Genomic DNA, 24,443 nt, shown 5'->3' with positions numbered 1-24,443 from the left:
TAAAAAAAGAAAAAGAAACTAACAGTGGAATCCTAAGGAGAGTTATAGCCTGATAAGTCCACTAGAGTGTAAATGTTTAGAATGGCACGACAAGATTCTCTGCAAGTTACGTTCTGCACACTAGACCGTATTTGATTTTTTTTCTTTGTTTGCCCAGAATCCTGAGTATGTTCCCATATACCATTTAAGACAGCAGCAGCACGTCTAGCAGTATTAGAAACTTACATGGTTTATGCTCCTCAGGAAGAGCATTCCTTGCAGAATTGGACAACTCAAAAACAACAACTAGGTCAAAAGGCATGTCCCACAGATTTTAAAACTACAATGGCTGCCAGTTTGCTTCAGCATTCAACTTAAAGTGTCATTAATTTCTGTCCTGGCCAACCAGAATTATAAGTGGTCTCTAATGTAAGATCACCCATACCAGCATCTTAGCAAGCATTCCATAATACTCATTCACCGCTCTAGAATGGAAGATTTGTATCCACTTACCGTGAATCTTCCTTTCTCGGTGGTCCAGGAGTGGGGCAGTCAGCACTAGTGGGTAGCTCCTCCTCCGTCTCTTGCGCAGGGCCGGACAAACTTGCGATCCTCGGGGGAGGGGCTCCCAGGATGACTCAGTTCCTTTCCAAGCCCGTATCAACCCCTTCTAAGTCTCAGTCCAGCTCATTCCTGTTCTGGATTACAACTAACGACAACAGTCAATCAAAACAATCAATCCAACTGGCAAATTACAGGTGAACTCCGGGGACTCTCCACGGCCCATGGACCTTACTGGTTTCTTGTTCCCCAACTGAAACCCTTCAGCACTACGTATATATTTCCAGTTTACCTTTTCTTCCTATCATGTGTGTGTCCCCTTAGGTCCCCCCTTTTCTTTCTTTCTTTCTTTCTGTATGTAAGGGTGGGGTCTGACTGCCCCACTCCTGGACCACCGAGAAAGGAAGATTCACGGTAAGTGGATACAAATCTTCCATTCTCCTGTGGTCCGGAGTGGGGCAGTCAGCACTAGTGGGATATACTCCTAGCAGTGTACCCTTGGGCGGGTATTCTAGGAATCCAGGACGTGCTGTAGCACCCTCCTGCCAAAGGCCGCCTCGGAGGAGGCCATCCTGTCTATCCTATAGTGTTTCGTGAACGTGTGAACTGACCTCCATGTAGCTGCCTTGCATATCCTTTCCAGGGACGGGAAGGATCTGTACGCCGCTGAAGTGGCTGCCCCTCTCAGAGAATGAGCCGTGATCCCAGCCGGGGGAGGAACATTCCTAGATTTGTATGCTAGTACAATGCACTCCCTGATCCATCTACTTAGTGTGGGCAGAGAGACTTTCATCCCCAGGGAACTATTCCTGAATGACACGAACATGCTCTCCACCTTCCGTACCTGACTAGTCCTGTCTATGTAGAAGCTTAATGCCCTACGAACGTCTAGCTTGTGCCATTCCCTTTCCTTCTCGTGTTTGGGGTTAGCACAGAAGGAGGGCAGGATGATGTCTTCCCCTCTGTGAAAGGACGTGTTGACCTTAGGGATAAAGGTGGGGTCTGTTCGTAGTACTACTTTATCCTGGTGGAAAATGCACAGCTCCTTACTTATGGACAGTGCCCCTAATTCTGAAACCCTCCTAGCCGAGGTCAGTCCCACTAGGAAGATTGTCTTAAGGGTCAGATTTTTGAGGGAACAGGTCGCCATCGGTTCAAACGGCTCTCCAGTAAGGGCCTTCAAGACTAGGTTCAGGTTCCATGTGGGAAAACGGTGCACTTGAGGTGGGTTCAGCAGCGTCGTTCCCCTCAAGAACCTCTTAATATGTGGATGCGAGGTAAGCGACACTCCCGATTGAGATCCCCTGATAGCAGAGATCGCGGCCACCTGCCGCTTAAGCGTACTAGTACTGAGCCCCTTGTCTAGCCCATCCTGGAGGAATACAAGGATCTGCTTCACCGAGGCTGACATGGGATCCCGCCCTTTCTCCGCACACCATTGTGAGAATCGCTGCCATGTCCTGTTATAGCTCCTGTTGGTCGAGCCTTTCCGCGAGGCAAGCATTGTCTCGACCACCTTCTCGGGATATCCTAGTCCCTTGAGCTGTTCACGCTCAACCGCCAGGCCGTCAGATGCAGGGAGTCCGGGTTCGGATGTCGAATTCCCCCTTGAGTCAATAGGTCCTCCCTGCACGGGAGGGTCCATGGAGTCGAGTGAGACAGTCTCTTGAGGTCTTGGAACCACGGCCTCCTGGGCCAAAATGGTGCAACTAGGACCACGTCCGCTTCCTGATCTATGATCCTCTGTATGACTCTGTGTATGATTTTTGTTGGGGGAAACGCGTACAGTAGGCTGCGCGGCCACGCCTGGCTCAACGCATCCACCCCCATCGCCTCTGGTTCCCTGTATCTTGAAAAGAACTTGGGTACCTGCCTGTTCTTCAGAGATGCAAAAAGATCCACCTCTGGAGTGCCAAACCTCATGCACAACTCCCGAAAGGTTTGTCTGTCCAGTGTCCATTCCGAGTGGTCCACTTTGTTCCGGCTCAGCCAATCCGCCAGGGCGTTTTGCTGTCCTGCTATATGACTGGCCCTTATTGATTTCAAGTTCCTTTCCGCCCAGAGAAAGAGTTCCTCTGCTTCCTTGCTCAGTTGCCTGGATCTTGTGCCTCCTTGTTTGTTTACGTAGGCCTTGGCCGTCATGTTGTCTGTGTGTACCATGACGTGTTTTCCTTGAAGTGCGTCCTTGAACTCCAAGAGCCCATTCCGGATGGCCTTGAGCTCTAGCAGGTTTATGCTGGCCTCCCGCTCTTCCGGGAGCCATTCCCCTTGTGTTATCCTGTCCTTCATGTGGGCTCCCCATCCGGACAGGCTGGCGTCCGTCGTCACCGCTAGTCGGGTTGGTTCCCTGAGGGGAGACCCTTCCACGAACCTGTTCGGTGTCATCCACCAGCTCAGTTCCTTGTGCAGCGCCTCGGGAATCTCCACCAGTTTGTGCCACCTGTGTGTTATGACCCGCTGATATGGCCGCAGGAATCTCAGTAGGGGTCGGGTATGGAACCTGGCCCATTGAAGGGTATCCTGGCAGGATACCAGCATGCCTTGCAATTTGGCCAGCTGCATGACCTCCACCAGCCTTCTCAATTGAATGTTCTGAATGAGTGACCTGATTTTCTGCTGTCTCTCCAGTGACACAAAGATCCTGTCTAGTGCTGTGTCCACAATCACGCCCAGGTGCACGATCCTCTGCGCTGGTGCCAACAAGCTCTTCCGCCTGTTGACGATGAAACCGTGGCTCTCCAGGCATTGTATTGTCAGAGACACTGCTGTTTGAGCAGCCAGCAGGGAGGGAGCCTTTATGAGAATGTCGTCCAGATAGGGCGACAGCGCCACCCCCTGGATCCTGAGGAAAGCCACCAGCGTGACCAGGACCTTGGTGAAGACCCTCGGTGCGGACTTCAGGCCGAAGGGGAGGGCTCTGTATTGATAATGGCGTCCGTTGTAAGCGAAACGCAGGTACTTCCTGTGCGCTGGCCGGATAGGGATATGTAAGTAGGCCTCCGATAGATCGATGGAGGCCAGGAAGTCCCCGTGTTGAATGGCTTCCGTGGTCGATTTCATCGTCTCCATCTTGAATTTCCTGGACCTGATGTGGAGATTTAACCATTTGAGGTCCAGAATGGCCCTGATCTCTCCGTTCTTCTTCGGTACAGTGAAGAAGATCGAGTACACTCCCCGTTTGCTGGAGTGTTTGGGCACTGGCTCTATAGCCCTGATTTGTAACAGGTGCTTGATTGCCTTCATGAGTTGAAGATGTTTCAGCCGGGAGCAGTTCCGGGCCATCGGAATAAAACGTGCCTTTGGGATTCTGTCGAACTCCAAAGAGTAGCCCCTGGATACTGTCTCCAGCACCCATTCGTCCGAAACTGTCTTCATCCATTGGGGCACAAATTCCTGCAGGCGCCCCCCTATATGACGAGGTGCGTTGCAATAGTCATGCTTGGTTGGTCTTCTTCTGAGCCTTGGACTGGGAGGCTGGCTTTCTGTAGGCGAAGGGTCTACTGTCGGATCTGGTCTTAGACTGCCATCTACCCTTAAATGGCCTGTCTGAATTCTGTCTAGCTGATCTCTTGAAGTCACGAAAGGAGTGCCTTCCTTTGTACTTCATCTCCTTTTTCTTTGATGGCAGCACCCTCTTCTTGTCTGAGTTTTCTACAAGATACTTATCCAGTGCTTCTCCAAAGAGTTTGCCTCCTGAGTAAGGGATTGCCGCCACCTTACTGCGGGCTGGTGGGTCTACATCCCAGTTCCGTAGCCAGGTGTTCCTTCTTGCAGCGACGTTGAAGCCCATGGCTCTGGAGGACATCTGAAAGGAGTCCAGGGTGGCGTCCGCTGCAAAGGCTGCCGCAAGGGCAATCTTTTTGACTTCATTCTTGACCTCTTTGGGCACCTCTCTGCCCGCGGCAGCCAGGTCTGAGGCCCATGTGTAGGCTGCCCTCGCAAACAGTGATCCCACTGAGGAAGACCTGAGAGACGCCGCGGATGCCTCAAAGTCTCTACGCAGGGCCTGCTCTATTTTCTTGTCCGACGGGTCCTTGGGCATGCCCTCCGCGTCCATGGGTAGGACTGAAGTGGTTGCCAGACTGGAGACAGGGTCATCCACTGCAGGGAGTTTGATCTTCTTGGCGTCATCTGGACCCAGAGAGTAGAATTTGTGGAACACAGACTGGTAGGCTTTAGGCTTGGCCGGGTTATCCCATTCCACTCTCAGTACATCGTGGAAGATGGCTGGCAAGGGCACCCCTGTGTGCCTCTGACCCACCTTGGGCAAGGCTCTCTCCAGACCTTGTGGGTAGGCAGATTCCGTCTCAGCTTTACTCGCTGAGGACTGGGAGATTTCCAGGGTTCTTAATACTTTTGCAAGCAACTTAGAGTACATTTCCTGCGGAAAAAGCCTGGACTGCGCCTGATCAGCCTCCATCTCCTCTTCCTCTGACAATTCCCCCTCCTCACTTCCTGAGGACTGCGAGGATGAGTCTGGATCTTCCTTAGACTCCTCAGAGGCACTGGAGTCAACTTCAATCCACTTGGCCAGCTTTCTTTTCTTTGGCTTGGACAGGGTGGAGGACCCAGCCTTCTTCTTTTCATTGGAGGTGCTTGGGGTTTTCCTCTTGGAGCCAGGCTGCTCCTTAAGCTCTTTAACTGCACTATCTATTCCTTTCCTAATTTCTTCCTGCAGCCATGCCAATATATTGGCTTTAGCCTCTGGGCCTGTGAGATCGGGTTCACCATTCCCAGAGCTCTGCCCTTGGCTAGAATGGGAGTGACTTGGCCTTTCTGATGCATCCATGCTTTCAGAGGCTTTTTGTTCTGAAGTGCTGGCCTGTGACATCATTCCCGCCAAAAACGTGTTGCCTAAAGTGGGAGCAAGCGTGAGCATGCATTACCCGGATGGCCAAATAATTTTCCAAACTCACAGTGTTTGCACGGATCAAAATTGCAGGGAAGTGCATTAGGGAGATTTTCCCTCTAGCCACCCCCAAAGAAACGGAGCCGCAATGCCCAGGGAGGAAAATGCAGTAAGAGGCTGCTTATCGCTCCCTTTCCTTTGAAGCGTTCCGAGGCCGCACTGCTCTCTGCGCTCCCAAACTAGGGCCGGGGCCCGGTTCCCCCCCCCCCCGCTTCGCAGAGAGCAAAAGCCTCTTGGCGGGGTTGCACAGTACTCACCGTCTTTTGGCGCGCTCTCGGAGGCTTCTGCCGTTTGGAGCCTTTAAGCTTCCTCTGAGCTCCGCGGCCGCCGAAGTTTCCCGCCGCTTTCCACGCCTCCTCTGCAACAGCCGGGTCCTAGACAGTTAGGAACGTCGGCTGTGCACTCGCCTCCGCGGCTCCCGTGCCGCTCAGAAAACGCTCGGTCAGGAGCGGGGGGGGGGGTGGAGGAACACGTCCTTCCTTTCCCCGGCGAGTCAGCGCCTCTAAAGTTCTTTGAAGATCGCCGCTCTCTTCAGAGCTCCGAATTCGCGTCCGCTCTGCTGAGCAGGGCCGGAAAAACTGAGTCATCCTGGGAGCCCCTCCCCCGAGGATCGCAAGTTTGTCCGGCCCTGCGCAAGAGACGGAGGAGGAGCTACCCACTAGTGCTGACTGCCCCACTCCGGACCACAGGAGAATGCTTTTAGCAAGTATTTGGAGAGGGATACATCAAAAGTCTTCCAGAACTAGGAAAAGAATATTCCCACTACTAGATAAAAGCCTATAAACAGAAGAAGCTTAGAGCAAAGACTTCCATTATTTATTGGATTTTTTATTCTACTCTCACTCCAAGGAGCACTGATAACTTGACCTGGCCCCTAAAGGAAAGTAAAGGAGGTTCCAGGTGAGCCTCAAGGGAGAAGATTTTCAGAAGATCAGGCACCACCACTGGAAAAGCCCAGTTTCTAGTCATCATTTGCTTTGTCTCTGAAGGACTGGGAGGGGACATAGAGAGAATAAAGAGCACAGCTTGGGCAGAAGATCTTAACTGGTGGGTGGGATGGTACAGGAGGTAGTCCTTCAAGCACCCCTGCCCCAAGCTCTTTAGAGTCTTAAGAACCAGCACTTTAATCTGTGCCCGTAAGCACATACAGCCAGTCCAGATCTTTCAATACAGGACTATATGACCTCTGCATGTATATGACAAGGAGTATATGACCTTGCTACTGTGTTCTGAACCAGTTGACATTTTTAGACAGTTTTCAAGGGCAGCTCCACATAACACACCTTACAGTAATCTAACCTGAATGTTATCAAAACATGGATCACCGCAACTGCATCATAGTTTTCACGGAACAACGCAAAGAATGAAACCAGCGGAAGCCAATAAAAGGTGCTAGATGCCATGGAGAGGATCCATGCCTCTAACTGCAGGAGAGGATCCAGCAGCATCTAGGACAGGCTAACTCCTCAGTCCTCAAGCAGCTTTCTCATTGACCAGACTTCCTTTAACTTTACATCCCATTGAGATAAATCTTAATCCTATCCTACCACTTCCACTGAGTCCTCCCTCCAACCTACGGAGCCTTCCCCAAACAGAAGAGACACTTGAGTTGAAGGGATTTAGGAGGAGGTTGGATCCACATCCTTGTGCCATTCCCTCCAATGAATGCCCTGCTAACCTAAATCCTGAGCTTCTTCCAAAAGAATTTGAAAATTCCTGTCTGTGGCAAAAGCATACAAAGGAGTAAATATGGTTGCGCTCTTGGGAAAGAGGTGGACATTGAGAAATAGCAGGACAAGAGAATAGTTACTGTATGTCTACTTCATTCACACAGGAAAGTCAACGTGGCCCCAACTCATCTTTGCATTCAATCAAAGTTGGTGTTCTCGAAATTAGTATCTGTATACTGCTTCTGAGAACCAGATGCATTATCTTATGGTATGTCTCACAGCATCCTTGAAAGTTATTATCCCCATGTTGTTCAGGCTGAGAGGGCTTGCTGAAAGTCACCTATTAAGTTCATGGTAGAGGTGAGATTTGAACTGGGAGTTTCTTGGTTCCTAGTTCATTCTCTCAGCCACTATGCTATACTAACTTTTTAAGTCAATAAAACAAGGGTGCTGATATTTGATTTACTGGAAAAAAGCTCAAGATATTTTAAAACAAACAGATGAAGCTTTCTGCTTCCCCCCGTAAACAAAATAGATGTTAAAATAAAAAAATGGTATTACAAATAACATTTTTTTTGCACCGGTAATGTGTAGATAAGGTTAGTTAGATATCTGGTTTGATTTGGAACATCAGCATAGGGGTTTTTTTGCTCATTATCACAGCTGGTTTTCTGACACTTAAAATCCTCAAAAAGTATTCCAAAAGTCACCATTCTATTTATCCAACAAGCTAAACGTTCACACACTAAACATGTGCCAGTACGTCATCCTAGAGGAGCATAAAGGAGAGCGGCTAAACATGTGAGAAAAAAAATACTACTTAGGGTGTGAGAAAGTAGCTGTGCATATGTACAGATGTGTGTATAACCAGCCTGCTTAAAAAGCAGTGAAGCAGCAATTCGTGTAATGCCATTTAACTAGTTAACTCATGCTTGCAGAGAATACTTGGGGGAGGGCAGAGAGGCACCAAACAAAACTATTCCAGAGTTGTTCTGAGCCCCATCAGTGACCAAACAGCATCAGTGCTGATATCAGGTAATTTCTCATGCCATGGCTGATTATGTAGAATTATAACTTGAACTTTAAAAGGAAACCAGTGAAAGAACAAACGGAATCATGTCTGAGGTCGCAGCAGGCAGACACTTCACCAAGAGCTCTGGTCTGCAGTGTCATAAAAGAACCACTATATTAAAATTATGCTCCAATCTAGAATCTATATAGAGTTCACATGGAAATGAACAGACTGCCATTCACATTTGTACAACACTATCCCTAGATAGTGTTATCACTAGTTATCACTCCTGCAAAAATAGAAAAAGCAGGAAGAGGATACTGAATAAGAACAGAACATCAACAGAACAGAATACCTATCCCTTAAAGGTGGAAGACACAGGCTTGACAATGTGTGTGTATGCAGAGAATCTCAGAAGGCAGAGAAGTCCTTGTATAAGATTTCCAATGACCAGGATTCATTCCTTCTCTCAAAATCCAGCAGAAGTAGATTTTTTCAAAATGAACAACAACAAAAATAGGGGCTGCGATATGTAGTCAATAAATAAATCCAATTAAATTTTTGACCAATTTTGAAGAGAATAAATTTCATTCAAACAGCTTATTTTTAATTATTAAAATATTTGTGTGCCACCTTCCCTTGTGGTTCAATGGCGCTTACAAATCACAATGTAAATCATCACAATTTAAAACATACAAAACAAAGCCCCACATAAACCCATCTCTCGTCAAAAATGTCCTCCGTGTTATCCCACTAAAAGCCCTGCAGCACCTCCCGAAAACTTCTAGAGATGGCAGTCCCCTCAGCTCCTCAGAAACCAGCCTACAACGTGGGAGCTACAATGGCAAAGTTGATGCCAGGCCAGCTACTTTAAGGGTGGGGGAGGTAGCCAATAGGTGGCAGCCTAAGAGGTGCAGCTGAGGCAGAGAAGAGAGAGTGAGCCCTTTAGTACTAACACGTACTAAAATCACAGCATTCAACTCATGCAATGGGGACTGAATGCCTCTTAAGATGGTGGCTGTGAAGTGTTTCACCTAGAGAATTAATGTTCTGTCCATATACATAAGGATGCAGATTTAACACATTTTAGAGGTGTACAATTAAAGAAATCTTAAGTAGATCAATCAGGTAGCTACTAGCAGCACAAGGAAATAGAGGCACATTGGCAAAATTTACACTGATCACAGAATTCAGGTTTTCCTGTAGAATTTTTATAGCCCCCCACACACTGCTAACATACTCTGGATATGAGCTGGATCCACATTTAAATCATGACAGCTAGAGAAGCACTGCGGGGAAAAGAGGGAAATGTGAACCAAGAGCCCCTCAGCACAAATCTCATTTCAGGCACAAATCTACTTAGGCCAAGACAGCACAGCTCAACTTAGGCATACTTCAGACAGATCGCCAAACCAAAGTTCAGTTCAACCTGAACAAACCTGGGAGGAGTTCCAGGCTTTCACATAGTTTGTTTATTTAATTGATATGCTGCCCTTCTCCCCAATGGGGAGCCAAAGTGGCTTACATCCTAACCACAACCCTCTGAGGCAGGTTAGGTTAGGCTGAGAGTATGTGATTGGCGCAAGGTCACCTAGCAGCCTTGCATGGCAGAGGGAAGATTCAAACCTCAGTCTCCCAGACCTTAGTCCAACATTCTAACCACTATACCACACCAGCTCTCAAACCCTTGCTGCAATCTAATCAGTTTTGCTACACAATATACCAAGTGTAGCCGGGCTTCTCATGCTTTTAAAAAGAAAAGTGAGTGCCAGTCATGGGAGCTAGGCTTTTTTAAACATTCTTTGCAAGTTAATCTAAATTTGAGACCATTTTCTGAAGTCAAGTTTGTAAAAAGCTACTCAGCTGTGGCAAGTAATAATCCCATCAAGGGGACTAGAGAATCGGAAGAAAACTGATAGATTTCCCACCACCAATTTAGACTATCAACATAAAAAAGGAAGCAGAATGCAATCCCATACACATCGCTCATCGATTCAATGTAGTGCTACTGTCTTCAAATATTATGATAAAAAGGAAACTTAGCTGCAGCTGCAGTTTATTGAGACATATGAATTGGAAAAAAATAAACATGGTTTGCAACTGACCAGCAAACTACAATTAGAGACCATGATGTGAAGTTGGCCTGCAAGCTCTGGTTTGTGCTAACTGAAGTCTGGCATGGCCTGATTTGACAAACCATAGCTAGTCACTACTCTGCCTCTGGAGGCACCACACCACTGAAATACAGCTGAAAAATGAAAGCAGACAAACTGTTCTAAATCTTAAGGTTGGACCCTACATTCTGCTAACAGAGCTCTGCTTATGGAAAAGAACTTCCTTTGCTCAGATTCCACCCCCACCCCCCTGCAAACCTGCCCAAGAGGATCAGGACCAGACACACTGTGGAAGCCTGCAGTTAGGAAGGACAATCAGCTAAAATTGCCCCCTACCCACCAGGAGAAATACTCTCATGTTAGTGGAAACAGAATGTGGGATCCAACTCACATCCAACAGTTTCCATATATGGAAGTGCTAATCATTGCTTAGGTTTTGAACTACAGTTCATGCAAACCATAGTTTAGCACCATGTGTGAACTGAGCCTTTCCGGCTGCACCCATGAAGGGACACATTGGGTATACCAACTCCAACCCCCACCCCAACCAAATCCTCTTACGCAGTGACAATGCATTAAGAAATGACAAGAAATAAATACTACAAAAAGCTGCACAACTGCTAGAAAGCGCCAGTACCAAGAAGAAATCCTTCCATGGCGAGTCTGTCCAAGACCACAAATAGCAGCTATTTTGTACAGCAAAATGCCACACAGGCTCCAACCCCTTCCATTCCTTAAAATAAATGCTCAGCCATGTATAGTATTCCCAAGTGTCTCTCACACAGGCACCAGTGCTCCAGGAAAGGGATGCAAGGAGAAAGGAACTGGAGAAAAATCTGAGAGTTTAAAGAGTATAAGACTGAGATAAAGAGCTTTACAGCAACTTTATATAGCTGAGCTGAACAACTGCTGGGCTTTTTTAAAAAAGGTTCTCTTAACTACTCAAGTTGAAACCTGCAAAATGTAAATCAAGCCTTTGTGAGACTAACTAAAATAGAGTCCCCTCAGGGCTCCACAAATACCTCAGTGAAGTCACTGAAGTGTTCAGCAAGCTATTCCCAGACCTTGATTGAACAAAGTCTCCAAAGGATTTCCTGACAAATTTTACAGTTAGAGTCACTGTTCTCAATTGAGAGAGATTTCTTCCAGATAGTTTAATCTTCACTTCTTGGGTGCATAAAACAAAAACTCTATTAAAAGAATGATTACAGACAGCTCCCATTAAAGCACAGAAGTTGATGTCATGGCTAAATAGCTCACTTTTCTGTACTCAAGTCAGTTGTTTCTTGTGTGCCGTTTCTACGTTGGAAGAATACCATAGCAAGCAGATTTTTTATTCAATAAAAACCACACATAATAACAACAACTGCGCTTATAACAACAACAACAACAACAACAACAACGGTTGTTGTGGGTTTTCCGGGCTGTATTGCCGTGGTCTTGGCATTGTAGTTCCTGACGTTTCACCAGCAGCTGTGGCTGGCATCTTCAGAGGTGTAGCACCAAAAGACAGAGATCTCTCAGTGTCACTCTCAGTGTCACTGAGAGATCTCTGTCTTTTGGTGCTACACCTCTGAAGATGCCAGCCACAGCTGCTGGCGAAACGTCAGGAACTACAATGCCAAGACCACAGCAATACAGCCCGGAAAACCCACAACAACCATCGTTCTCCGGCCGTGAAAGCCTTCGACAATACAACAACAACAACAATAACCACTTATATACCGCTCTTCTAGACAGATTAGTGCCTCACCCAGAGCAGTGAACAAGTTAGTGTTTTTATTATCCCCACAATACAGCTGGGGAGCTGGGGCTGAGACGAGTGGCTTGCCCGAGGCCACCTACTGAGCTCATGGCAGTAGTGGGATTCAAACCAATAGAGTGCTGATTTGCCGCCGAACTACTTAACTACTGTGCTACAGCAGCTACATATGAACACATGAAGCTGTCTTATACTGAACCGAACTACTCGTTCATCAAGGCTCATAGTACTGTCTACTCAGGACTAAGCAGTAGCCCTCCAGAGTCCCTGGCAGCAGTCTTTCACATCACTTACTAACTGATCCTTTTTTACCTGGAGATGCTGGGAACTGAATCTAGGGCCCTCTGCGTGCTAAGCAAATGCTCTATCACTTAACCACAAACCCTCCCTAAAGCTAAGTTTTTTACTGTCAAAGTAAGTTGCTAAACCTCATTGCTGTGGAGACACATCAAAAGACAACGGGCATATGTGGAAATATCTAGCATATGAAATGCCAAGTTTCTTGGCCATAATTAGCCCATTAATTATGTCTAATCCTTGCCCTTTGTCAAGATTTCTAGTCATGCCCCCCTCTTCTTCTTTATCCTTAAACTGCCTTTCCATTATACTACTACTATAAAATGTTACAAACAGGCTTGGCTCTACAGCAAGAGAACCAAGCAAATTTGTAAATTAACAACAAAAGATACAAATCCATGTAGCGATGTAGAGAACTATATTGCAATGTATAAAGATTTTTTAAAATATTGTTTTAGTTTGTTTGTGGCAGTTTGTTTGCGGTGGTGGAACTGTTCATTACTAACAGAAGGCCAGAAGAGCCTAGAGAAGTAGGGGCAGGCCAAAGAAAACTAGGCAAAGAGACAGTGTTGTCCAGAAGACTGACAGAAAGTGGATAAGATTAACCAGAAGGGATAGCAGGAGGATGTAAAACAGGGGCAATATGAATATGGGTTGAAAAATAGGAGAACTAAAATGAACATATTTTTGAGAGGCCTATTTTTGGCTGCAGGCCTGCAATTTATTTTCAGGACAGAAAATGGCTTCCCATAGACCAAAGAAACACAAACACACTAAATAGGAAGAGGTTAGTTTAATAACTCACAGCCCACAGTTGACAACCATTTTTAGTCCTGTACCATTACCTTACAGTCAACTCATTTATTTAAAGAAAAAGATTCACACCCTGCTGAAGCGCTTATATTTCAAGATTCCTACACAAGTGATTTACAGCCAAGTTAACCCCTCATGACAGAGGCAATATATAAGTTAAAATTGACAGCTCCTCAGTTCTAATAGCATAAGAGAGAACTATCATGTCCCAGCACCTGTGACTTTTAAGAAGAGGAAGTCTTTTATTGTAATAAACACCCATGATGACTTGTCAAAATAACGCTCACTAAATATTTGGAGATTCTAAATTAGTATTTCTTAGACAATACAGTGATGCTATAGGCTGCTCAGCTTTGGAAATCAATGCACACGGTTACAGACTGACACTTTTAAAGTTAATTTAAACTTTTTTCTCATTTTTTACATTGGGTTACATGCATTCACATAAAAAGTATAAGGTGGGGGGGGGAATCTGTCAACACAAAATACTACAATTTAACGTTTATACAGCATTTAAGGTTGCCAACTCCAGCTTGGAAAAATTCCTGAAAATTAGGGGGTGGTGCCTGATGAAGATGGAGTCTGGGGGATGGAGGGAACTCAATGGGGACGTACTGCTACAAAGCCCACCCTCCAAAGTACCATTTCTCACAAGGGAACGGATCTCTGTAGTTTGGATATTAGTTGTAATTCCAGAAGAACACCAGGCCCCACCTAGAAGATGGCAATTCTAACAGCTTTCAAAATACAGTCTCCTCGTAATCCTTATGGCATTCCAGTAATGTAGTAGAACAGAGGTCAATTACCCTCCAGTGATGGAGGCAGAGAGAAAGTGACTTGCGTAAGGTCACTTAATTGTTAGATTAGATGCGAACTAAGGATGTCCTGATCCACAGTTTCACCTTTTCACCAGTACACTAGATTTACATAGATTACTTTATTACAGCACTTAGCCAGTACAGAGTACACTACTCCAGCATCCGCATCCCCAAATTTTATTGTATCACTCAAAAAAAAAAGTTATCACGGCTGTAGTGCTGCTGGTCAAATTGATTTATATCTTTGTCAGCATCTACTGTATCTTCTACCCTCTAAGGCTACAATTCTGAAATCATGTAACGGGCCTCCTTATAGAAACACATGCGGTGGCTTGGTCAAGTATTTTTCCAGAAACTTTCCGGCTCCGCTCAACTTCTGTTGGACGAGACTGCTACACAGATGAATCTCAGGCTTTATAACCACTCACCATCTGGTCACCTGTGGTGTGAAAGAACTACTTCCTGGCACGGAAACATCACAAAGGAAGGTTCTTTTAAGGCACAAAGGATTAACAGAGCTCCAATCACAAGCTGAATAGCAAAGGAAAGATTAAGCTAGTAACCTGCAGACATAACTCAAAAGGCTGCTGTAAGCCCTCCTAAGCAGTAACTTCTTCTACCCAGATCACCTGTGTTCCTGTCATTTTATTATAGTAATTGATTCTGCTAGGGAATGACAAAGTTATTCTATTTTCATAGAGCTCAATAGGATTGTAGTTTCCTTTACAAAACCCTAGAGCAAATCATACTTCTTCCAACTTATCTGTGTGGGTTTATTACTAGGGCAAGTTTCGTTTTTGGTTCAAGATACCACATATGCTGTCCCGAACAGAATGAAAAAAAAAAGAGGTAAAATGTAATAAAACCATATGGAAGAGGTTTCAGTCAAAACTCTTAAGCCAACTGCACAAACTACCACTCATTTTAAAACAACCTTCAGTATGTAGAACGTTCATATAGTTCTTTTAATATGAAAGATTTTGATAAAATTATGTAACCTAGTCAAAAGGTATACAAGAGGAAAATAACCTGTTGTTATGCATGGAAATAAAAAAGAGAGACTTATCCACACCACCCCTTATGCAACATACTTTACCAGTACCTCTGAGACTCTTAAGAGATGCTGCTACTGGTCAGAGCAGAAAATAGTGACTTCGGTAGATGGATGCTCTGGCTCACTCTAACTGCGTGAGAGAGAAAATGAGAGAACATGTATGCCAGGTGGACTATTAATGATTGACTGGTAGCAGTTTTCTTTAACTGGCTAGCCAATGGTCAAACAGGGTTCCAAGCAGGGTTAGAAACAAGGAAAGAACAAAACTCAGCAGCCCAGCTAAGCCTTCCTTTCCTGATGCCTGCTTTACTGTGTAGCTACATTCTCTCTACCCTAGACTTCAGTGCAACAGTCCAAGCACAGATAGCCCAACAAAGAACCCATTCAGAAGCAGCTAACTCCAGTGTTCTGAAGAAACTACTGGAGGGCTCTGAGCAACTGCACAGGAAAAGGGTCTTTTCCCAAAACAAAAGATAAGCAACATGCTACCATTATTCTGATGCTCATACTATGCTGTGAATAAAAAGCAGGAATTTGCTCAGTTTTTGCACATGAAGCTAAAATCCACCACCATGTCTCTTGTGCACTAGTGATGTCACTTATGAACGTTGCTTAATGTGAAAGACGTATTTGGCAGATGATATATCTTTTTCAAAGATTTTCTTTTAAATTATGGTAAGTTTCATAAGTAAAATCAAGCCTTTTGTGTGAGACGACCTAGACCAATGATGGCGAACCTATGGCATGTGTGCCACAGCTGGCTCGCAGAGCCCTCTCTGTGGGCACGCGAGCCAAGTCACTGATCGCTAAATCCAGGGCTCATTTGGAGGGGGAATGCCTGCAACGGCGTTCCAGTAGCTCTGAGCAGAGATCACATGGGTTTTGGCCCTGCCCACGCGATTCGTTTTCCTCAAGGCTGCCTCCCTGCTGCCCGTCTCTTTAGCAGCAGGAAGCAGAGGCAGCAGCGAGGCTGCTGGGGCTGGCTTTCTAAAGAAGAGTAAGCTGCTTTGATTTAACTTGCTTTACTTTCAGTCATGGCTCTTGAGCAAGCAAGCGAGCGAGCGAGAGCGCTTGCAAGCAGGGCTGCTGGTCTGAGAGAGAGAGAGAGAGAGAGAGAGAGAGAGAGAGAGAGAGAGAGAGAGAGAGAGCTTGCAAGCAGGGCTGCTGGTCTAAAGAAGGGCAAACTGCTTTGATTTAACTTGCTTTACTTTCATTCGTGGCTCTTGAGTGAGAGTGAGAGAGTGAGAGTGAGAGAGAGAGATGTTAATTAGTTGGGACAACTGTATGAGTTGTTTTTTCTTAACTAAAACCTCAGTATTCAGGTTTAATTGCAGTGCTGGCACTTTGAAATAAATAAGTTGGTTTTGTGTTGCAGTTTGGGCACTCGAGCTCAAAAAGGTTCGCCATCACTGACCTAGACTTTTGATTTTACTTTCTGTAGAAAGCAGACAAATATACTCTCACTTTGTAGTAAAGAAAAAGATAAGAGACAGATGCATCTTGCATTGTAGTGGGGGGGGGATTATGTCAACACCCCCCACACACAGTTTTCTGCTTTTATTCTGTTTCCACAATGCATTTTCTATCACTATGTGTGAAATCATACATACTTTAATCATGGCTTTTTCTAAATTCAAAAGAGTTCTTGTCCACTCAGAATACAAGGGCCTCCTCGGTCAACTACATCCCACACAGGCCTCAAAACAAACGTCATAACAGCCTTGTGAATGATTCCGCTTTAATGAACAGTGGGTTGCAAATTCCAAACTGAACTAAGCTTAGATAGAAAATTCAGAAGTAAACGTTATAAAATTTCTCTAGTATTAATCCAGCAAATAGAGCTTTTCCCAGACTACACCAAGCCCATATAGAAGAGATCTGCCTCCGCTATTCATATCCTACAAAACAATCAATTTGTATTCTTTTCAGGCTGAAGATTATATGGATGTGGACAGAGAATAAAGCAGTCCCTTCTGCCCTTCACAAAAAGAATTCCACAACATTCGGGAAGACACATAAAAACTCAAAAACCACATTTTAAAAAATATTGAAAACACATCTTCTGAGCTTTTAACATTCCACAGCTAATACAAATCCACAACTAAACAACCATGACACCAAACCTCTGTTTCCTATAAAAATCGCCTACTCAACAGAGTACAGTGCAAAAAGACACATCTAATTGGTCCAGACTGAGACAGTTTCCATACCTCAATTGTGAAATATTTAAAAATAAAACAATTTAAAAGTACTCACAGAAATATTCAAGACATCTAAAAATATCACTGTTTGACAAAGATGTTTTAACACCAGCAGATGCTAAGCGCTGCCCAGGGGAAGGAGTTCAACCAAGTGGGAGCTACAACAGAGAAGGCTCTGCTTGGAACTCTCTCCAATCTAATCACAATAAATGACTGTGGAACAAGACATCTCCTGCTTACCTCGGCAAGAAGATGGGTATGGGGCACCTCACATAGGCTGAACCCACACGTCCCTACATAGCGCTAAACTGTCGGAACGATTGTGTCTTCCTGGTGTGATTTCTGACATCATTGTGCCACGAGAGCGGAATCATGGTGCGATGACATCAGAAATTGCACCAGGAAGATGCTATTGTTCCGACCGTTTAGCGCTATGCTGGGATGTGTGGATTCAGCCATGGACTGAGCCATCTTTGTATTAAACCAAAGTTCAAAAATTGAGACACCTTTCCAAATAATTCTTAACAAATTGGAAAAAGCATGCAAATTCAGTCTTTTCCAGTAAATATCTTACCAGCTTTACCACTTCTACACCGGATGGCAGCTTTTGTTAGAATAGCTGCATTTGCTAGAATAATCTCTCCTCAGCAGGATCCAACTGCCTGCTGACTCAGCCTAACATCCTGAAAGCAAGTAAAACTAAGAAAGAATCATGGCCCAGTCACAAAGGCCTTAATATCAAACAGTACATTAATTAATGCATGGCATGAAGATACAGAGAGCCACACTCTGACACATTTAGACAGCTATGATAATGCGAAAATACCTAAAGGGAACGACTGAACTTAACACCAGGAAAAAATGCACAAGGTGAACCAAGGTTCTAAACACACCTTTGTTTCTCCAAACACACAAAAAAAATACTTCAGGCAGTTCGTACCTCCACCCATTTATACAGCGTCCTTGCACACTTTTATAAATCAGATATATGACCGACCATTTAAAATAAAGAGAGGGTAAAAGGATGGAGTCTTCTCTACCCCCAGCCCTAAACATTATCTAAAAGTTTCAAAGATTTCATTTTTTACGTTACATAAATTGATAGACTAATTTTCCTCTTTAGCTCAACACAGACATTCAGTAATATTACTCCATTATTCTCCTCCCCTCAAGGGCTTTCCAAATCATGGATAAATCACTTACTACTGACACGAAAGACATTTTAGAGATTCTAATCACCTTGAAGAAGTTCTACATTATCCCAATGCCACATGAAGATAATAGGAGAGACCAACTGGTAAACCAAGATTTCATAAAGCAACAAGCGATTACAGTTTGATACAGCTCAAATACACTAAAATAAAAACAGTGATTGAGAAGTGGGGTGCTATTTTTGTACACCCCTCCTTGCAACGAAGAAGAGTAACTCCTTCTAAAAGTTCTTATTCAAGGAAAACCTGATCAGAATATTGCAGAGTCCAGTAGCACCTTTCAAACTAACCAACTTTATTGTAGCATAAGCTTTCGAGAACCACAGCTCTCTTCGTCAGATGCATCGAATATGGAATCGTGCTGGCCCAATTAAATTAAAAAAAGAGGCTCCACTTGATTGCTTGTGCCCCATTTCCCTCACTGAAAAATCTGAACCATGTTTACATACAGGGATGTACCACTCACAGCTTTGGTCCTATCCTGTTTTATAGTCAAGACAACAAGTATTTATGCATCATCCTTCTTCCAAAGTAGAAGTGCAGTTGTCAAAACAGCAGCTCTGCAATCTACAAATTAAAATTTCCCCACACTCACTGCTGTTTACTATTTCATGCAAAAGATCTTAGAATTGACACCTACCGCCTCACAGGTGTGCAAGGATTCGATCATTTGCAGCTAGGAAGAGTCAAAAGCATTGTCCCAAATGACAAAGTCATTATTAAAGCAACTGCTTCATGGGGGGGAAGGTTGCACTGACTTCAAAATCCCTCCTCCGCCACACAGGCTGTTCAAAGCAACCAAAGAAAGGACAAATCCAGTGAGAAATAACCTGTTAAGATACTGCACAAATCAACCTTCACAATTTATTGCCTCTTGGAGCCGGCCTATTTTCTTTCAGCTTTGTGTGCGAGGGGATTAACTGTGGAGCTGCTTTTGCGACCTTTTTAAATTATGTTTGACCACCACAAAGCAACAATTTAACTCTCAGACAGAAACACTCCTTTGAAGTGGTTATTCTCAGTTCCCAGATATACAAAGGAAACATGTAACTGTGTACTGTGCATATTTTCCATAACTTTACTCCCCCCTAAAGCTTCCACAGCCTTGTATTATTATAAACTTTTCTACTCTGGTTATCCACTGACCTGTTAAACCTTGACTGCTGCAGTCCACTAATTTTTCCCCAGGTTAAATATTACAAGCTCATCAAGAAAGTGTAGATATGGTTCTTGTTAGGAGATACACGTAGAGAGACAGACACCCTCTCACTAAACACTCAAAGTGAACAGGCGGAGTGTTTAGGATTGCGCTGAGGGATTGAGAAGGAGAAATCCATTCCACATTTATAAGAGGACTGCGAGAAGAGGAAATAGAGTCCTTGTATGGGAAAAGGAAGAATGCATGTACTGTGGTGGGGGGGAGGCGTGGAAAAGACAATTCCTTTGTGGAACACATCCAGAGAGAGCATATTTCATGATCCAAGAATAAAAATACGAAGGCCAGATATGCAAGTAATTACTAAATATGGGATTATGAAGGGAGGAAAGGGGATAGAGGAAAGCCTTTTGTCTAGTCATGGAAAAGGAAACCTACAGCGCCAGATTAGGCATAACGTTCCAGTTCACTACAAAATACATGGAGACGGTGAAAGAAACCAGGCCTACAGGTATGGCCTTAGGTAGAGACAGATAAACAGGCAAGTGATGCCGACTCTGAAGCACCCTCTTTTCTGAAAGCAACGCAGTTGTGGAGGGACCACACATTTCAAAAACAATTATTAAAATCATTTTTTTAAGTTTCACTCCTCAGCCCTCAAGTTGTTCAAGAAAACAGCGTTGTGTAATAAGGCTGACCAACTTCAAAGCAAAAATTTATAGAGTTGGGCTGGAAGCATTGCTAACGCTGTACACTGCCCATCCCATTTTGCTGTGATGCTTCTAGAAAGCTTTTTGAATTGAGGATTTTTGCTATACTACATATGTAATTGTACAGGACATATAAGCACCCGTGCCATTCTACTTTGGAACAAACCCCAAACCACTGCTCAAAAATAAACAGAATGATGACATAGTGAAATGTATTATTGGGGAAAGGGAGTGACTGTAGTGGCCACAGCTGTGACACCGGGAAGAACCACTGCACATCAGCGGGAATCATATGGGCTCACTAGGCCACATCTCTCTCAAGCCCAAACTGTGACAATGAGACAAGCAGCACAATCTCCAACTGCTGTGAAAATCACTGCAAATCAAAGAACTGACGTCAGTTCCAAGCCTTAAAGATATGGCAGTGGGGCTAAACCCAGAGCATTGACCTTTATATAAGCAAGGGACAGTTGCTGATATTGAGCAATAATCGGTTGTCGCAATAACTAAGGCAGCCATTTATGCTAGTAATGTCTCTTCCACCGGACAAAGCAAGTTGTAACATGCCCAAATCCCTCTCTGAACTAGGAGAGCAGCTGCTGAGTCAATGCATCTGGGTTGCTTCAGCCACTGCCGGGTTCTCACATCCATTAATGCAGTGGACAAGGACAACTGCCAAACCAGCACCCACAGTACTGGGTAGCACTGGATGTCTATCTTTGGAGGGGGAAGAGCGTCACAAAAAAAACAAACTAAGATTACACATAATTACTATGTAGACATAGCGCCAAGAGATCCAGGTTAGAGAGAACTTCAAGTAAGATACATAGGCATTCTTTGTATTTATTCATTCAAAATATTTTTATCCCCAAACCTCTATAAGATCCCCCAAAGTAGGTGCATGTCTGCATCAGCAGACAGTACCCAACCGAGTACCAATGGTCCCTGATCCTACCAATGCATCTCTTTGAGCTACTTCTTATGACACAGCCCCATAATCTGGGTTGACAGCTCTCCTGAATAGTTCAGTTTTGCATAGTTTGTGGAAAGCCAGGAGAGTGGCAGCTTTCCTCAGACAGGCCATGTATTGCACACATGGCTCAGGAGCACCCTCTTTCTTCACTACTTACTACCTACTACACAAGTTGCCCTGTTGCTGCCAATGCCACATTTCAGGCCCACAGTTTCCTGAGCCCCGGCTTAGCTCTCAACATTAAGCGGAAAAGCATTGTACTTGGTGTGAGAGGAGAAACTGAAGAAGCCTCTCCTTCCACTCTTTACTATCATGAAGCTACAAGGCACACAGCCAAAGTCTTGGAGCTTTATACACCTACAGTAGAGTATCTCTGGAGCATACACAGAGTGATTTTCTTACAGCACACCCATGCATCTGGGACTGAAAAGGTTTTCAGACATGAATCCAAGGGGACAGTGCATAACTCACTGACACAAGATGTGATGATAACGTTATCTTCAGGGAGCTTTCAAAAAGGGATTCGACAAATTCAAGGAGGAAACGTCTGTCAGCAACCACTGGCCAAAATAGCTAAATGTAACTCCCCCGTTTGCAGAGCTCAGAAGTACCTGATGGTGGGGATACAAAAGAGCCACTACTTCACCCCTGGTTGTAAGGTTCCAGAAGAATCTGGTTTGGAGTTATTACTCATATGCCACCAATCTGTATGGCACTTCACAGATAATAGAAGACAGGCCCTCCTACCCTGAGGAGCTTAAAATGTATTTCTCAACAATGGGAAAGTCCCCAAAGAGATCAGCGCAGATAGAACAAATCGCAGAGAGCAAGTGTGATACAGAGGAGTGCCAAACCAAGACTGGTAATAATTTCAGTGAGGTAGCTACATTAATCAGTCAATGTACAACTAAATGGGAGCTTAGTGGCTGGCACCTTAAAAACTAATCAGATTTTATTCACGCACAAGCTTTCATGGACAAGAGTTCGTTTTTGTCAGATGACTGTGACTAAAACTAGGGAACTGCAGGTCACCCACTCTACTATCTTGAGCAATCCCCCTTTCTCGTCCCAACCCACCTCACAGGGTTGTTATGAGGAAAACATGGAGAGGAACAACCATGAATGGCACCCTGAGCTCCATGCTGGAAGGGCAGGATAAATGGGGACAGACATACAAGAATCGCGGGAATCTGGGCTCCAACAAGGCAGGTCTCACGCTTGGAGTCAGGCTTCTGGTGTTCAGACTAGTCATTCCAGAGAAGCAGCCACATTAGTCTTGCTACAGAAATAAATAGGAGTCTGGCAGCACCTTAAATAAGAGTTGCTAACGTACAGGTGGTAGCTGATTTCCCAGAACTAATCTCCAGGCCACAGAGATCAGATTCCCTGGAAAAAATGGCAGCTTGGAGAAACTCCATGGTATTATACCCTGCTGAGGTCCCTCCCCAAACCCCATTTCCTCCAGGCTCCATCCCCAAATCTCCAGGAATTGCCCAGCCTGGAGTTGGCAACCCTTCCCTAAACACTAATATGATTTTGTTTCAGCGTAAAGTTGAGGGGACCAGTAGCTACTTCATCAGATACAATGAGCGGATCTGGTCTGTCACAGGAGCAACAAACAGGAGCATCATCTTCTCGGCTTAGCTTACCTCACAGGTTTGTTGTGAGGATTAACATGGGGAAAGGAGACCGCATACACCATCCCAAGCTCTGGATCTGAGTCCAGTGGCACCTTAGAGACCAACAAGATTTTCCAAGGGTATAAACTTTAGAGACTCCGGGGAGCTCTGACTCAAAAATTTTCACCCTTGCAAAATCTCTAAGGAGCCTCTGGACTGAAAAAGGGAGCTTGGACTCTTCAAAGATAGGACATCTAGTTGGTCTCTAAGGCGCCAGTGGACTCCAATCCGACTGTTCTACTGCAGCCCAACAAGGCCATCCCGCTGAAATCATCACAAGCTCTTTGAAGGAAGGGCAGGATCCAAATGCACTAAAATAAAAATGCAGCGCCAGAAGATCAGCCAACTTTTGGGGAGCAGAAAAGAACAAGAGACCAGTAGCACTCAAAAACGAACAATACTGAGTGTAGGGTATGAGCTTTCCTGAGATACAGATGGAATGGGGAGTTTGTCTGTCCAGAAGGCCGACTTCGGGGGGTCGAGCACTGGCTCCGGGGGGCTTCATCAGACCCCCCCCCGCGGGGCACCCCAGGCCCTCCCACCTCGCCCCCTCCGCTGCGGCTCGCGGACTCACCCAGGTGCAGGGTGAGGTTGATGGTGCTGGGGTACTGGACGCCGGCCAGCATGGTCTGGCTCTGCCACCAGGTGGTGTCGGCCTGGTTGTTGTAGTCGGTGAGGAAGGCGGCGCCGTGCTGCAGGTGAGGCTGGGCGGCGTCGCACAGGTGGCACGACTTGGTGACCCCGGTGACCCCAGTCTGCACGCAGTACTCCTCGGCCGGGCTGCCGCACGTGTTGGTGGCCACCACGGTGGCGTTGAAGGCCGCGTTGACGAACTCGGGCATGCAGCGCTGGGGCCGCCGGCCCGGCTCGTCCCCGCACTCGTCCATGGCGCCGCCGCACAGCCCGGCCAGCAGCAGCAGCAGCAGCAGCCAGGGCAGCCCCAGGCGCAGCCGGCCGCTCATCCTCTTCCTCCTCCTCGGCCCCGCTTCCTTTCCCGAGCCCCAGGCAGGAATGTCCGCCGAAGAAGGGACAGAGCCTGCCGCGGCCGCTCCCTGCTCTCGCGTCTGCAGCAATCCGGGGAAGGCGGACGCGGCGGGCCCGGCTGCTCGCGGGAAGAGCAGAGTCGCCTCCAACAACCAGGCGTGCAACACACCCGCGCGCACACACACACCCGCCCGCCCGCTTTGCAGAAAGGGTGGGGGCGCCGCGTTGCACGCTGGGATGCTCAGCCCTCCAGCGGAGGAGGGGGCCGGCCCGGGATCGAGTGACTCGGCTGGGGACCTCGGCGAAGCAGCCTCCTCCTCTTCCTCCTTGGAACGCTTTGAATGGGAGAGGAATGCCCCCGTGGGAAAAGAGCCCCCGGGGGAACGGGGCGAGCCGAGCCGCCGCTTCCTGCAACGCCGCAGGGCGGATGGTTTGAAAAACGAGCTGCAATCAGTTGCGGGGCTCTCCGAAACGGGGCAATCGCAGCCTGTCTAAGTAAACTCCATCTAACTCGATTGGGCTGCCTTCCCGGAAGGTGTT

At 45.9% G+C, this 24,443-nt stretch overlaps 1 protein-coding gene across 1 annotated transcript in view; it reads right to left on the bottom strand.

Moving 5' to 3' along the window:
* The window catches only part of LAMC1 (laminin subunit gamma 1), a 145,716-nt gene that overhangs the window by 121,090 nt on the left and 183 nt on the right, over positions 1–24,443 (bottom strand). Inside the window, exon 2 of the mRNA XM_054980341.1 lies at positions 23,494–24,238. Within this exon, the coding sequence (XP_054836316.1) occupies positions 23,494–24,238 (745 nt within the window). The remainder of the gene's footprint in view (positions 1–23,493; positions 24,239–24,443) is intronic.

Source organism: Eublepharis macularius, chromosome 5 (genome assembly GCF_028583425.1).
Source record: "Eublepharis macularius isolate TG4126 chromosome 5, MPM_Emac_v1.0, whole genome shotgun sequence".
Taxonomy (NCBI): domain Eukaryota; kingdom Metazoa; phylum Chordata; class Lepidosauria; order Squamata; family Eublepharidae; genus Eublepharis; species Eublepharis macularius.
The sequence above is the reverse complement of the archived record's forward strand: the minus strand, read 5'-3'. Positions and strand labels throughout refer to the sequence as shown.